The following is a 16,274-nucleotide window of genomic DNA, read 5'->3' as shown; positions in this document are numbered from 1 at the left end:
CCCTTAGTTTCTGCATCACTTCTCCTTGCGTGTGCTTGTCTTGAGTCTATTTCTCGGCCACCGTTACTGCTGATCTTTGTTCCACCTCCCCCAAAAAAAGCCTAGACCAGGTCAGAAAGCCTGGGCCAATTACCTGTATGTTGATTCTTGTCCGTCTCTCTTTTTCGTGTTGGCTCTAGTGTGGTGGCCTGGTGTGAAATTTGATGTGCCCTGACTAGCTTCGTTTCCTTGGAATCTCTGTCGCTATTATTGCCCGGCATTATTTGCCTTGACAATTTTGCTCTTCCTCTCCTCCTCTCGTTCTTCTTTCAGCTCGACTGGGAGCTAGAGATATAAAAAAAAAAAGCATTGATCCATGAATATTTCTTCACGGCTATTCCGGCCGGGCTTATGTCGCTGTTAGTCGTTCGGCGGTCGTCGTTTGACTTGGGGAAGGCGCGGTATCAGATGCTTTTTTAGAGCCTCCTGCTTCTTTTGATTTGGGTAATTTCACTGTTGAGAGAAACAGCCGAGGGAAGTTGCACCGTAAACTCGGCAAGGACGAGAAAAAAAAAAGGGAAAGAGCAGACTAGTCAGCTTGTGATTCCTTGAGGTAGCTGTTTTCATCTTTTGTCTTGCCGAGTCGCGCCTGCCCTTTCTTTTCTTGCAACGTACGAGCGATATAATGTCCTTCCTATTGATCTCGGCCGTTTTGGATTGGAGAGCTCATATATAGTAGCAGCCTCTAGGCATTAACCATTTTTCTTTGGAATGGGCAATCTGTAGTTTTGGCAGCTGTCTAGGTACTGAATGTTTCAACCAAGCAGCATTCCCAGCCTCTATTTGGGGCGTTCGCCTGAAGAGACCAAGGCTCGGAAAACGTGCACTTCATGCAACAACAACAACAACGCACATGCGAGCTAGCAAGACCTCTAAAAAGAGGCCACAGAATCGATAAACATGGGACAACCCTAAGGACCCTTACTATAACGCGTTAAACCTCACCGTAGCCTGCCATCTCCCTCCAAGGGACCGAGTAACGAAGCTCTCTCCCCATTGCAGGCTTTAAAAACACACAAGAAAGCACAGATCACTCAGCTGTTTGAGAACAGCGCTTCAGGCTCCCTCTTAATGGTAAATCCTTCATCAGAGATTTCTAGCCTCTTTACTCTCTTTCCTCCCACGTCGTTCACAACCCACCCCCTCTTCTTGCTTCTTCTTTCCGTTAGCTCTTAGCTTTTGGCCCTTGGACTTTGGTTTAGGTTGTCACGGATCAGGAGCTGCCAGTGGCGTCTTTTCTCGTGATGTAGGTGTAGGGCTTGGGGCGTTAATGATAACTTCGTCGGCAACGTTCTTTTATCCTGAGTTGTCTGAGTGGCCTTATTCAGCTGGCGAATTTATCGTAAGAGTATATGAAGAAGTGAAATAGAAGAAGCTAGAAGAACTACAGGAAGCAAAAGCAAGCTACGAATGCCTTACGTCTTCCTGAACCCAACCTCCCCTCAAGGCTTCTGTTGGCTCTTTTTAGCTTCCAAAACGCCTCAGAGGGTATCCTCTCTCGTGAGCTTTTAGCTGGGTAGATCTAAGCTCAGTTCGTTGTGCAGAAAGAACAGACTAGAAAATAAAAAACTACATCTACTTGATAAGCCGCTGTATAGTGAGCTTGGTGACTTAGGGCTCGGAGAGAAGCCGGTACGGTACACATGCCATCATACCCAGTCACCACATATCTATGTAACCCACCCTCGAGCCTGCGTCACACATGCATACATCTGGCACATCCAATCAACGAAAACAGGCAAATATCTTCTTTGTTTTTTCTTTTTCCAACTCTCCAGACCATGCTCTTTTTCAAGGCACACGCTCTGTAAATGCCAAGGTCCGCATTTACGTCTTCATACTATCCCGTTCCGATTCGGCATTGTCCTGTCTCTAACAGAACTTGGACCACTCCGTTCCCATTTGTAGCGGGCGAGGGACGCGCCCATGTGAGGCTTCCTCCCTTCTCTTGCTCTACAGTAGTGCATTCCGCCAAGAGTACAGTACACATCTTGGGGGGAAACAACAACAAAATGAGAAAGGGCATACAACGAACAGCTGCAGAGGGAAAACAACAAAAGAAAAGTGAAAGAAAACAAAGGGGAGAAAAGGGAATTATAGGTAGCGACTTGGAGCAGCCTACATCCAAAGGCAAACAGCCGATTTTGCGTGTTGTTGGAAATACAGATGGAACACTGCAACATAGTTAAGCAGCGTGCCATCATACGATACCTTGGGAGTTCGTGGAGCGGAAAGCAAAATAGAAAGAACTGTTTGTTGTCCTCTGGGCATAGCAGAGGGAAGACAAACGGAGTGACGATTCCGCCCATTTAACTATACACAATATACGGGGATAGAGGCAATACAAGGGAGAGTAGAACAGAGCGGATCATCCACAAACTAGACCCATCCCCCGGATATCTTCATATCCCATACCTCTTTAGATATCTACATCCATGAAGCGAATCTTGGACGCATCGCCTAAGAAGTTCCGCCTGTAGTCGAGAATAGCCTTACTGATCAAGTCAAAGTCCTTGACGTCACGCACTTTGATGTCGATCAAGACCTGACGCAGGCCATCGATGAAACGCCGGCGATCGGCATGGCCTAGTCCGTTCGAGTTTCCTAAAGCCACTAGGATCTTGTCCTCTACGAGAAGGGGGAAGAAAGACCCACAGCGGGGAGTTTGAGGTTCGGGTTAGCCGGACAACTCACCTCACAGGGAGGGGGAAACACTCGTTACGCTCTCTCTCTGAGGGTATAGGATGTAGAAAGAAAAAGAGCAAGTAAAGAAATAAAAACGGTAGAAAGTTTAGGAAGGATTGGGGAAAGAAGTGGAAAGCTAGAGAGAAATTAGGGGATATCACTCACCACCTATGCCAATGTTACTGAGATGCTGCCACTCGCAGTCTGTGCCCTTTGAGCACCCGCCATCGTCCAAATCATCGGTGCAGAATGCCCAATTTGGATCAATGTTGTTGCTGTATGTCAGCGAGCGCAAGGTGGTCGCCACATCGCCGTCGAAACTGGGGTGAAAACAATAGTAGGCATTGCCCTTGTAAATGCTCTCGTATGGCACAAATGCATCGGGATAAGTAGGATTGTGGACCGTGTCAAAGACCTATGAAATGGGGGAAAGGGAAGAATGGATAGTGGTTAGCAGAGGTGCCTGCATATGAGCTGGGCGGTAGAACGAATGGAGATGTTACATCGCTGATTTCGGCTGCAAACTTGGGCCTCGAAGTGACAATTGGAAGAGCATCGCCGTTAAGCTCCTGGTCACTATCATTGTCTGTGGTTGCTGTCGATGGTTGGCTTTGTGTAATAGCCTGCTCCTGCTGTTTTTGCTGCGTTTTTTGTTTCCAGATGGGTACATGGGGAGGGGATGACCCCTTTTTCAAGCTAGCCCTTTGTGATGTGAGCGTCTCGTCTACAACATGAGATGGGTCTGTGTCTGTGTCACTTTTGCCTTTTTCCTCTCTCTCCTCGTCATCGCTTTGGTCCGATTCTTCGGAGCTTGATGTATCAGAAACATCTGAGTTTGATTCATCCATTGGAAGATCGTCTTCAGCGTCTGTGAGGGGTGTCGGAGAGGTATTTACAGACTTTGGACTGGGTTTTGTCGTCGATATTCTGGCTCTCTTGGCACTCGGACTGTCTGTGATGTCATAGTTTTCTAGCCCTTCATCTGAGGACTTGTCTTCAGAAGAAGTACTATCTGCTATAGTTTCGGTTTGCTGTGAAGTCGGTAATGCTGTATTGACCAAAGGAGCAGTGCTCTTTATAGTGACAGATGGCGTCGGTGGCTTGGGAGGAAGTCCGTTCTGGCCTCGGCTTTGCTGGGAGACTGAGGCGGGTGAAGCTTGAGCAGGAGAGACGTCCTTTCTTTTTCCAAGGATAGGTATGGCTGGAGTTTCAGGTACCATTATCTTTGGAATTCTACCGTCATTTTCCTCGGCACTATCGCTATCATCAGCCTCTTCTTTGGTCTCTTGTTCCAGGCGAAGCTTCTCGCGCTGGGCATCCTCGATTTCCTTGAGAAGCTTCATGGCTTCCAAATTCACAGACTGGAGTCTCGCAACCTTTTTAGCAAGCATGGCTTCGACGATTGGCAGCTTTTTCGCAGCTCGTTTGCGAGCTAGAGTCTTCTTCTTAGCCTTTTTGCTTGCCGGTTGAGGCTTTTTGATCTTTGATAGCCCGATTTGGGGGATAGCGGGAGGAGGACGGGTAGTGAATGAGGGAAGGGGTAGTGATGGTGGTGCCTGTTTTTGCTGCTGTTGGCTTATAGGAGTTCCAGAACTAGAAGTAGACTTGCGGGCTTCCATCTCGGCAATCTTGCGCTTTAGCTGGTCAATATCACGATCCAGCTCAGCCACTTGTTTCCCTTGCTTCACTGAACCGTTTACGGGCGTACCGTTGAGAGATAGAACTTTGCTACTGTTGCTTGTGGAGGGCAGCTCATATAGCCTATCATTTTGTGCGGGGTGGGAATCTTCCTCCTCATCTGAGCTGACATCTATGACGAAAGACATTTGCTGCGGCACGGGCCGGGATACAGGTTGTAAAACTGATGAAGGGATCGTCACATTTGGCGCTGTCGGTCGTGTGCGATTTGGAATTGAAGTTGGTTGTGTGGCCAATGTGAAAGCTCTAGGACCGGTCGGTGCATTGCGAGGCGGACTATTAGAAGCCAGCGTAGACGCAGGTTTCGGAGTGGGTGTATCAACAGGCGTTGGTTCGGCGACGGTGGATACGGGCGACGGATCATCAGCTTTCGATGTGGTTGAGATTCTTTTGGGTCGCATTGTAGCCAAAACCTCCATCTTGTGCTTTCGCAGAGCCTCATGGCTACTCAAGGCTGTCTGATTAATAGTAGGAGGCTTTGGGGGAAGCGATGCAATCTGGTTATGCGCTAAACGTGATCCATCTTGGGACAGCGATTGGCCTGGGGTCGTAACCAAAGGCGCAACTGTCTGGCTTCGAGCAGCCTTTTTCATGGCAAGTAGTCTGGCTATGCGGTCCTTGCGCTCCTCGGCATTAATTGAAGCTTTCGCAGCTGTTTCTACAGCTTGGGTAGGTGAGGCTTTGGTAGTCGTAGCCGGTGTAATAGAAGGCGGAGCAGTCTGTGAAGCTGCCGTTGCAGAGGGTCCTGACATGCTGCCAACTACAGAGGGGCTGTCCTGCTGTGACGTGGTTGATTTCGCTATTGGTGACTTCTGTTTGCTGGTTTGAGGGCAGCCAGAAGATGTGTCAAGGCCTAGGTCACAAAAGAGCTGTTTGATAACAGTTTCTTCGATACCCTCCTCGATATATTGCTGGTATCGAACCTCGAGAGGCCAGAGACGTAGTATGGCAGCCTGGGCCTTTTTGCGAGCTTCAATCAGGGAAATGTCTGAAGAGAAAAAAAAAGGTTTAGTAAGTGGCTGTGTGAAATTGCATCTAGACAGAAGGGAGATGAACATACCATCGTCTTGGGCAGCAGAAGGCTTGCTGACCAAATTATCACTATCTAAAGCACCGCCCGAGGTGGGCATGGGATTTGCGCCAGTAGCTGGCTCAAAATCCGAGACTCGGCCGTCAGTGTCAAAGCTGCGTGGCGACACATCTGCGGATATGTTTTCCTCCGGCGCATACGCGTCTGGGTCATACATGTCGTCGTCTTCATTACCATTGTCTACAGGGTAGCTATGGTCTTCATCAGCTTCAGCGGGTAGCTCTGGCTCATAGATGTCATCATCGATGGGGGGAGTTGTGTTCGTCCCTTCGGCTTCGCCTTCATCGATGTGCGACTCAGGCGAATACTCGTCATCATCTTCGCCTGCTCTGTAGATATCGGGATGCTGTGGGGCTGAAGCTTTACTGGCAAGCGCGGCTGCCTTGAGCTTTTGCTGCGCTATTTGCGACGGCGTCAAGATACTACCAGGAGTAGATGCAGGGGCAGTGGCAGCGCCAGTGGCAGCGCCTGACCATGAAGCGGCCCAGGAAGCAGCCACATTTCCATAGACGTTGCCGGAGCCGGAAGAAAGGCCGGGAATCATGGCAGCAAAGAGTTGCAAGACTGCTGTGAGGGAGAGAGAAGGGAAAGAGATATGGCAGTGGCAAGCTGCAGGGAGGCAACTTGGTGAAGCCAAAGAAGTATCGGTGAGGTGAGGGTACAATGTAGAATTGGGTGCTTTGCATATGAGTACACGCTGAGTGTCCGTGTGTCCGTCTGTAGGGAGGGGGATATGCGCGTATTGTTTGTTTGTTGCGCCGGAGAATTAGGGAAGCGGCGTTGCTGCAAAAGTGAATAATAGCTGGACAGGGCTGACAAGCGCAACGAAGATGAAAAAAGATAGAGTTAAAAAACAGCAAAATTTCAGTGTGGTTGTCAATGTCCGAAACAAGAAAAATTAAAATTATGGGGGTTGCGTCCAACTTTCTGGAGTTAGGGTTTGATTGGGGTTTAAGGTAAAAAAAGGGCGGAGAGGAATGGAAAGCAAGGGAAAGCGCTTCAGTGGAAGTGAAGGGAGGGTTGGCGGAAGGTCAACAACACTGTGTTTACTATAAGTATAGTGGTCTCTGCTAAAAGGGAGACCAGGGCAGCGAAGACTGCAGTGTTGTGAGGCAAAAAAGCATAGACAAGTAGACGCACAAGAGGCGCAATAGTTGGTCAGATAAACAGACGTAGACACAAGCAAGCCACAAAAGCCATCAAAGCCACAAGAAAGCCTCAAGCATACGTAGCAAAAAGCAACGTCGCTGCATTTGCCGCTTGGGCGGGGCTGCTGAGACATGACTAAGCTGACTAGAGTTTTTCACAACCCACGCAACCCTAGTGAAATAAAACACGTGATTGACATACATTGTTTACTTTCGGCTTGTTTGGGGTGAAGTCCGGGGCAACGAGGCCTCAAGACGAAGCCTCTTCGTCTCCCCCCTGTTTATTATGCTTAGGGAGCCAGACGCTAGCTCTCCCTGGCAGGTTGTTGTCCTCAGCCCAGCCTGGATCAATAAATCAATAAGCGATCTAGCAGCTTTGCATTGAAGCTGGCTTGTTTGACCTGACCTGTTGTTGGCTGGCCTGTGATGTGCTTTTTTGTGTCCTTTTTGACTGCCCTCTTTGTCTCTGCTCCAAAACTGGTTGCTTTGCCAGCCACAACATACACTTTTATCACTAGCGGGTTTCTTGTTTTGGCTGCTAGTTCCCCTCCTTTTACTCGTGATACTCTCTCTCTGTTTATTTACTTGGTGTAACTGTCTTTTTTCCCCTTGGTTTCCCTTGGGATTTTGTAATATTCTCAGTCTTTTTTCTTCCTCTTTCTTCTGTAATAGACCAAGTCTTTGACCCCAACCCGACTTACATCACCTGTTGGCTTGTATTTTTCTCTCTTGCCTGCTCTTGCCGTTAATGGAACCACCAGCCTTGGAGCTGAGCTGAGTTATCTTTGCCTTCATCATGTCGCAGCCACGGCGCAATAATCCCTTCATGAGAGCCGGCTCTCCCTCTGCCACCTCTCCGCTATCATCTTCCGGCGGGTCTGGCGTCCCGCATCGTCCCAAGACGTCCTCTATCTCGACACCATCACCGCTTTCTTTCCCGCCTACTACTGCCGAGGCTGCTGCATCTGGTCCTGCATCTGCTGGTGCTTCCACAACACCGTCTTCGAGGGCAACAACGCCTAGTGGATCTAATGCTAGTACTCCCACCCGGGAAGAAGACGAGATCACAGCCACAGCCACAGCAACAACTGCAGCCACTGCGACACCTACAGCGGCCCAGAAAACACCACCTACTGCTGCTGCTTCTCTCTCACAAACAGCCTCTCCAGCATCGATCCAGAAGCCAAAACTGCAGCCCCGGTCCATGTCCTTTGGGGCCTCGTTTGGATCACCGCTAGTTCCGGCAAATACCGCGAGGCGCCACTCTCGCGTCGAATCTAAAAACACCTCCCGTCTCTCCAACACTTTCGCTCCATCCTTTATCCAGTCTGAGGAACTGCAACGGGCCGACCCGGACACCGTCGACAAGCTCGAGGGCGAGAACGACTTCTCGGGCAAGCGATATGTATGGCTCAAGGACCCGGCGGCTGCCTTTGTTAAAGGCTGGGTCGTCGAGGAACTCGAGGGAAACCACATTCTCGTCCAATGCGAGGATGGCACGGTGAGTAGTAGAGAGCCAGGCCGAGTCAAGCCGAGCCAAGTCAAGTCGAGACTAGTCCAGCCCAGACTGCCTCGTCGCTACCCTATTTCTTTCGTGCTTATGCCATAAGTACTAACCTAGCCATACGTTCTTTACATAGCAACGGCAAGTCGCCTCGGATCAGGTCGACAAGGTCAATCCTGCCAAGTTCGACAAGGCTAATGACATGGCCGAGCTAACACATCTGAACGAAGCCTCCGTCGTGCACAATCTCAGCATGCGCTACCAGTCAGACATGATATACACCTATTCTGGACTCTTCCTGGTCACAGTCAACCCATACCACCCACTGCCTATATACACTAATGAGTACATCAACATGTACAGGGGGCGTAGTCGTGAAGACACCAAACCGCACATCTTCGCCATGGCCGATTTGGCCTTCCGTAACCTGGTCGATGAAGGGCTCAACCAGAGTATTCTAGTCACGGGAGAGTCGGGTGCTGGCAAGACGGAAAACACCAAGAAGGTCATTCAGTACCTGGCTGCTGTTGCGCGGTCTGATAGCCTCAACCCCGCCAAGGGCCGCCTGCAACACTCTAATCTGTCGGAAAAGATCCTGCGGGCCAATCCTATCCTTGAAGCCTTTGGTAATGCACAGACCGTGCGCAACAACAACTCGTCTCGCTTTGGAAAGTTTATTCGGATCGAGTTTAGTCGCCAGGGCGTCATTACCGGCGCTTTCATTGACTGGTATCTCCTCGAGAAGAGCAGAGTCGTGCGCGTGAACCGACAGGAACGCAACTATCATGTCTTCTACCAGTTACTCAAGGGCGCCGACCGTCGCATGCGCCAGGAGTTTTTGTTGGGCGACTGTGATGTGCAGGATTTCAACTACACACGCTTTGGCCAGGACACTATCAACGGCGTCTCGGACAAGGATGAATGGATGGCACTTTTAGACGCCTTCAATGTCATGGCTTTCCCTGAGGAGGACCAAGTTTCTATTCTGCGCACAATCGCCGCGGTCTTGCATCTGGGAAACATTGAGGTTGTTAAGGAGAGTCGGTCGGCTGACCAGGCCCGGTTGGCGACGGATGCCAAGGACCAGGCCCTGAAGGTTTGCAGATTGCTCGGCGTGCCCATTGAGCCCTTTCTGCAGGGTCTCTTACACCCTAAAGTCAAGGCAGGCCGTGAGTGGGTTGAAAAGGTCCAAACCCCGGACCAGGTGCGCCTGTCGCTAGATGCCCTCTCCAAGGGTATTTATGAACGGGGTTTTGGTGATCTTGTCAACCGCATCAACGTACAGCTGGATCGTAGCGGCTTCGGCATGGCCGGCATGGAGGACTCCAACTTCATAGGCGTGCTAGACATTGCGGGCTTCGAGATCTTTGAAAACAACAGCTTTGAGCAGCTGTGCATCAATTACACCAACGAAAAGCTTCAGCAATTCTTCAATCACCACATGTTCGTTCTTGAACAGGAGGAATATGCCCGTGAGAAAATTGAATGGCAGTTTATCGATTTTGGGCGTGATCTTCAGCCCACTATTGACCTTATTGAGTTACCAAACCCCATTGGTATCTTCTCCTGCCTTGACGAAGACTGCGTCATGCCAAAGGCCACCGATAAGTCCTTTACCGAAAAGCTCAACTCTCTTTGGGACAAAAAGGGTAATAAGTATAAGCCGTCACGTCTCGGCCAGGGCTTCATCCTTACCCATTACGCCGCCGAGGTTGAGTATTCGACCGAGGGTTGGCTGGAGAAGAACAAAGACCCTCTTAATGACAACATTACTCGTCTGCTTGCTGCATCCTCTGACAAACACATTGCTGGCCTCTTTGCTGACTGTGCTGAATCGCCTGACGATGTTAATGGAATATCGTCACAGCGCAGTAGAGTCAAGAAGGGTCTCTTCCGCACTGTGGCTCAGCGTCATAAAGAGCAATTGCACAGCCTGATGACGCAGCTACATTCAACGCACCCGCATTTTGTTCGCTGCATTTTGCCTAACCATAAGAAACGGCCTAAGCAGTTTGTCAACCTGCTCGTGCTCGACCAATTGCGATGCAATGGTGTGCTAGAGGGCATCCGAATCGCCCGCACCGGTTTCCCTAATCGCCTGCAGTTCTCAGAGTTCCGCCAACGCTACGAAGTTCTTTGCCGTGATATGCCCAAGGGGTACCATGACGGCCAATCTGTGGCTACTCTCATGCTTGACAAATTGGGACTGGACCGCAGTTTATTCCGTGTGGGCATCACCAAGGTTTTCTTCCGTGCTGGAGTGCTAGCTGAGCTGGAAGAAAAACGCGATGCTCTCATTACCGAGATCGTATCGCGTTTCCAGGCTGCTGCTCGTGGCTACGTGCAGCGCCGAATCGCCTACAAGCGGCTTTTCCGCACTGAAGCAACACGTATCCTGCAACATAACTTCCGCGTTTACCTCGACCTCGCTAACAATCCGTGGTGGCAGCTGCTTCTAAAAATGAAGCCTCTACTAGGCGCCACGCGCACTGCTGCTGAGGTGAAAAAGCGCGATGACATGATCAAGCAACTCAGCGAAAAAATGGAGGCCGAAGCTGGTAATCGCCAGAAGTTAGAGGAAGAACGTCGTAACACGCACACGGAGTTAACCAAAATCAAGCACGTCCTTGAGTCTGAGCGTGCTTTGGCTCTTGACAAGGAAGAAATATTCAAGCGCTTGCAGAATCGCGAGGCTGAACTTGAGGAAAAACTGTCTGGCGCTCTTGAAGATCAAGATCGCTTGGAAGATCAGCTTGACGCTATCCTGATAGCCAAGAAGCAGGCGGAGAGTGAGGTTGACAAGTTCCGGGCTCAGCTCGAGCAGGCTGCAAGTCTCATTTCTCGACTGGAGGAAGAGAAGACACATCTAAGCCATAAAATCGACGACCTCGAGAAGTCTATCGATGAGATCAACAAGAAGCAATCAGAACGTAGTGCTCAGGAAGAGGCTCTTTCTGATGAAATCAAGATGTTGCAGAGTCAGCTTTCTCTCAAGGAGCGCAAGGTTAAGGATCTTGAGACCCGGATGCTAAAGAACTCTCAGGATCTTGAGGTGCAGCTGCACTCGACGCAAAAGGAGTTGCAGTCGGTCAAGAGCAAAGAACAGCGACTTGTCCGGGAGTCGGCCAACATGCAGAAGCAGCTGACCCAGCTTTCGCAGACATCCACTGACTACGAGGACCTTGTGCGCAAAAAGGAGAGCGAGCTCTCTGTTCTACGTAACGATAAGCGCAATCTCGAGGCCGAGAAGCAACAGTTTGATGAACAACGTAGGACTCTGGTTGCTGACAGGGAGTCTACTGCCACTCGTCTCCGTGATGTCCAGGCAGAACTAGTGGCGCTCAAGTCCCAACATACGTCTCTGCAAAAGGAGGCTCAGGACGCCAAGAAGCTTCTTCAGGAGCGTCTGTCTGAAGATGCCCAGGCCGACAAGAATCGCCAGCTTCTTGAAGCTCAGATTAAGAGTCTGAAGGACGAGCTCTACAAGACGCAAGTAGAGCTGAGTCGAGAGCGTCAGTCTCGTGACGATGTCCTGCTTCTGGGCGAGCACAAGTATCAGCAACTCAAGGATGAATACGAGCACCTCAATGACAGCAAGATCATTATTGAAAAGGAAATGTACGTACAGCAGGACATTCTCCGCCGTGCTACCGAGGCTCGTGCTACGGCTGAGGAGGAGCGTGATGCAGCCCGGGAGGAGATCCGCAAGCTGCGCTTGGCCAAGGCAGAGGCCGAGGAGGCCCGCATCCATGCCGAGGAGGCTGGCGAGCGCCAGGCACGTGAAATGGCTCGGGCTCGAGAGGAAAGCCTGCGCAAGGATTTGGATGCAGCCCAAGAGCGGTTGACTTGGTTTGAAGCCGAGTGCAACAAGCTCAACCATGAAGTCGAGGATCTGAACAAACTCATCATTGAATCTGGCGAATTTGGTCTGCAGAACGACCAGGCCAAGGAGCGTCTAGAGCGTGAGCTGCACACTGTCAAGAGTCGACTGACGGCATCAGAAAATGACAACCGGTCGCTATTGAATAAGCTACAGCAAAAAGGCCTTGAGATTGCACGGTCAACTACGAAAGCCACTGAGGCTAATAGGTCACAGATTGCTATGCTGACTAAGGAGAAGAAGCGCATCGAGGAGCAGAACAGCATTCTCAACAAGCAACTGAGCGAGGCTCAGATTGGGGTTACAAGCTATAAGAAAAAAATTGAGAAGTTTCAACTGAGTGTTGAGGATCTCAACCACGAGCTTGCCCGCGAAGCCAAAGCAACACGTGCCGCTGAGAAGGCCTTGTCAAATTCGACGGCCCAGATGGCTGAGTCCAAGCGCACCATTGACTCGGAAAAGCAGCTCCGCACCCAGGCCCAAAGCACTGTGCGCACTTTGCAAGCAACTCTAGATTCTCGTGACAAGGAGCTGCAGGATCTTCGTGCCCAAATGCTTGATGTTCTACGCATTGTTGATCCCGACAGTGCAACAAGCCCGATCGAAGTTTCTTCCAAGGACAAGGATGTGGCGAATAAGGCGCGTTTGGAGAACTTTGATCTGCTTCGCAAGACCGAGGAACTCCAACAAAATCTACGTATACAAACTGCTGCTCGCAACAATGCCGAGACCCAACTTGCTGAACTCCGTGCCCAGCAAGGTGCTGCTGCTGCGGGTGACTTGCGATCTCGTCTCGAAGACCGGACTAACGGCCTGAATCAGTCACCAACCCACGTTCGTCATTCTTCCAAGAGCAACCTGTTTACTAGGGATCCTTTTGCCACACCTCCCCGTAAGGGGACTGCAAACGGTGCTATGGACACTGCAGACTCTGCTCGCAGCGACAAGACGGCTGATATCCTCAGCTTCAACAACCGCCAGGATCTCAAGGCTGACGTTGAAGAGCTGCAGAACCAGCTGCAGATTGCACTAATGCAGAACCGCCATCTCCAAAGCCAACTAGACCGCGCTCCCGCTGGATCTGGTGCTGGCGCAGATAGCTCCGATGAGAGCCCAATCCGTCGCCGCATGCTCAAACTGGAGGCTGCCAACAACCGCTTGCACTCTCTGCTCGATGATTCAGCCAAGAAGGTGTCTTTCCTAGAAAAGAGCGTTCGCTCTGGAGAACTGTCCTTGCGTGATCTTCAAACTAGATCCCACGAAGAGATTCTCCAGGCCCTCAACAGCCAGGAGGAATCACGCCGCCTGCTGTTGCACAGCCATAAGGATGCTGTAGCCGAACTGGCGGAAATCAAGGCTTCGTTTGAGAAGATGCGCCATGACCGATCTGCCTTTGAAGTCGATGCGCGTGATGCTCGCTCCGATCTGCAAGAAATGACGCTGGCACGCGAACAAGAGGCAGCCAGCCGCAGCCAGCTGCTTCAGGAATTCGCTGATTTGCAGATTCGCCTGGATGCCGAGACTAGCAAGCTCGCCGAGGTGACTTCGAGCATGACATTGTACAAGGGGCGTGCTGACGAGTACTTCTCTAAGCTTGAACAAGCTGAGATCGCTGTGCTCAAGGCTAGCCGCGCTGAGCAGTTTGCGCGTGCACAAGCTAAGGAGGCCGAGGACACGTGTGCTGAGGTGATGACTGAACGCAAGAAGATGGACTCGACCCTGGAAGATCTCCAGCGCCAAAACCGCAGGCTCGAAGAGCGTCTGGAGGACACTTCGACCGATTTGGAGTCTGCGTTGCAGACTAAGCGCCGCCTGCAAAACGAGCTGGAGGATTACCGCAACCAGCGTGCTATGGACATCGAGGACAAGGAGAGCTCGATGGAACAGACGCGCAAGAAGTACCAAACTGAGTTTGCAACGCTGACCAAAGAGCTAGACCTGGCACGTGAGGAGAAGCTGTTCAAGCAGGCCGAGATTACACGTCTACGGGAAGAGCTGGAGGAGCTGCGCAGTAAATGGGATGACGAAGTGCTCAACAGCAGCACGTGGAGCAAGGAGAAGTCTCGCCTCGAAGGTACGCTGGCCGATGTAGCGTCGAGTCGTGACGAGGCCGTCAATGCGCACAATGAAGCCCAGGGCAAGATTGTGACTCTGCTATCGCAAGTACGCTCCCTGCGCTCCTCTGTCGACGAGATTTCAGCCGAGCGTGATGCGCTGGCGCGCGAGAAGAGGGGTCTGGAGACGCGGTTTGCTGAGGCCAAGGCTGGGCTAGACTCACTAGTGTCCTCTGAAGCCACTGGAGCCAGCATCCGCGATGCAGCCTCTGCGGACAAGTTGATTCTAGAGCTCAAGGCAGATGTGGCGCAAAAGGACGACATTGCCACAGCAGCCATTGAGAAGATGCGCAGGGCAGAAGCCTTGGCTACCGAAGCGCAGAAAGACGCGGCAGTTGAGAGAGACATGTGTACCAAGTTGGCCGAGCAAAAGGCCAGTGTAGAGAAAAAGCTGCGTGAGGTACAGGTCAAGCTTGTTGACCTTGAGACGAAGGGCTTCAATAGCGCAAGCGGAGACATCAAGTTCTTGCACAAGCGAATCCAGGAGCTCGAGTCTCAGCTGGAGGCCAAGGACGAAGCCCGCTCTCGTGAGGCCCGCTCAGTGCGCAACGTCGATCGCGTGGTTAAGGACCTGCAGGACCAGATTGACCGCAAAGAGAAGCAAAACGCACAGCTGGAGGACGACCTAACGCGCATGAATGAGAAGGTTGACAAACTGCTCAAGGCCATTGATGAGCTGCAAGCTAGCGAGAGCGCGTCGCAGCTGACGTCCCGCCGTGCCGAACGCGAGCTGCGCGAGAGTCGTGAGAAGCTGCTCATGATGGAACGCGAGGTTGAGGCTGCACGGGGCACCACGTACGGCGGTCCAGGAACGGGTGGCGGAGCGTTTGCGCGCGGAAGCTTCCGCCGCCACACGGGAAATGCATTTACACGACTGGTGGAGAATGACCACGAGTCGGGGTTGACACGGGAGCCGAGTCTAACCAAAGGGTTTATTTAGAAGCTGGGGGCAGCCGTGGACCGGCGGGAGGATGAAACGGAGCGGGGCGAGGCGATGCCGGACTTTGATGATGAACTGACTTTGACATTGATGACGGAAACCAAACAAACATGGGCGTACACATACATACATGGATCGGGACGGGACGGGACGGGACCGACACTGGATCGGGATCAGGATCAGGGTTAGGATTTAGAATATGGACTTTTGGTATTTTCTTGGAGAGGAAGTGCAAAGGGGTGAATGGGGAGGGGCAGGGAGATTTGATTTTTATTATTTTATTTTGTCGTTTTTTTTTCGCTTCTTTTGCTTGTGTTAAATTTTATTTCTTTTTTTTTCTTCGATATCTCCATGTAATAGCAATTGCATTTTTGCGTTTGAGAAACTACCTTCCTTGTGCATCACAGTGGAGCTACTAGTTGTGTAGGTAGTTACGTTGTTGGTACTAATTGAGCCGAAACACTGTGTCTTGGGTAGACGGGTTGTCCTATCGGGTTGGATTACACAAGACTTGCATTATGTGGCGTTGTGTTGCTTCATAGATACTACATGCTACCCCCATGTTGTGGGAAGGAAAAAAGGCCCTGCGGCTTGCCGTGGTTGGAGTAGCGGAGCAACTTCGCTGGCATGCTTCACTTGTCATCTATCTTTGTTTATGTACTAGGCGGCGTCCTCACCTCAACTCTTTTTCCCCTGGTCTACTCACCTATTCCTCACCCCGGCCTTCATCACTGCTCTACGTTGGTAAATTTCGTCATGTCTACGCGCATGGTTATTGTCGATCCACCTGCGGAGTCGCCCTTGACCCCGAACAATGACCAGATAGCCCCATACTCGGTGGTCACTCGCTTCTGGACGGGCCCCATGTTATCTGCACCCAGCGCAAACCTTCGGCGCCGTCATGGGCGGGCTGGGGGGCTAAGCCCCCATGTCCCAAGGCAGCCTATGACTACGCAAGATCCAGGATGCGCGCGCGTGCCATGGCCCCCAGTTCCAGTGCCAGCACCAGTGCCGGTGTCGCTGCCGGTACCTGGTTATGTCAGCAGATGCTACGCCCCGTTACAGTCGGGAAGTCGGGGCCCCAGTTGCTGTTGTCCTAGTTATGCAGGGTCTCGGCTCGATGTTCCCCCCAAAAATGAGCACCATGCCCACAACTATGGCGAAAAATGCAGCGAG

At 51.4% G+C, this 16,274-nt stretch overlaps 2 protein-coding genes across 2 annotated transcripts; one reads left to right on the top strand and one right to left on the bottom strand.

The window, feature by feature from the left end:
- Positions 1-2,458: 2,458 nt before the first annotated feature.
- HOO65_030461 (uncharacterized protein) lies at positions 2,459-6,056 on the bottom strand (the record flags this gene model as incomplete). The annotated part of the gene is made up of 4 exons (XM_071001805.1): positions 2,459-2,625; positions 2,890-3,139; positions 3,228-5,410; positions 5,483-6,056. 4 exons carry the CDS (start codon positions 6,054-6,056, stop codon positions 2,459-2,461), a joined length of 3,174 nt encoding a protein of 1,057 aa, XP_070860140.1.
- Positions 6,057-7,456: 1,400 nt separating this feature from the next.
- HOO65_030460 (Myosin type-2 heavy chain 1) lies at positions 7,457-15,098 on the top strand (the record flags this gene model as incomplete). The annotated part of the gene is made up of 2 exons (XM_071001752.1): positions 7,457-8,161; positions 8,301-15,098. The coding sequence occupies 2 exons, from the start codon at positions 7,457-7,459 to the stop codon at positions 15,096-15,098; spliced, it is 7,503 nt and encodes a 2,500-aa protein (XP_070860139.1).
- Positions 15,099-16,274: the final 1,176 nt, after the last annotated feature.

Source organism: Ceratocystis lukuohia, assembly GCF_044167205.1.
Source record: "Ceratocystis lukuohia strain C4212 chromosome Unknown Supercontig3_pilon, whole genome shotgun sequence".
Classification (NCBI taxonomy): domain Eukaryota; kingdom Fungi; phylum Ascomycota; class Sordariomycetes; order Microascales; family Ceratocystidaceae; genus Ceratocystis; species Ceratocystis lukuohia.
Note: the sequence above shows the minus strand (reverse complement) of the source record. Positions and strands in the feature narration are given on the sequence as shown.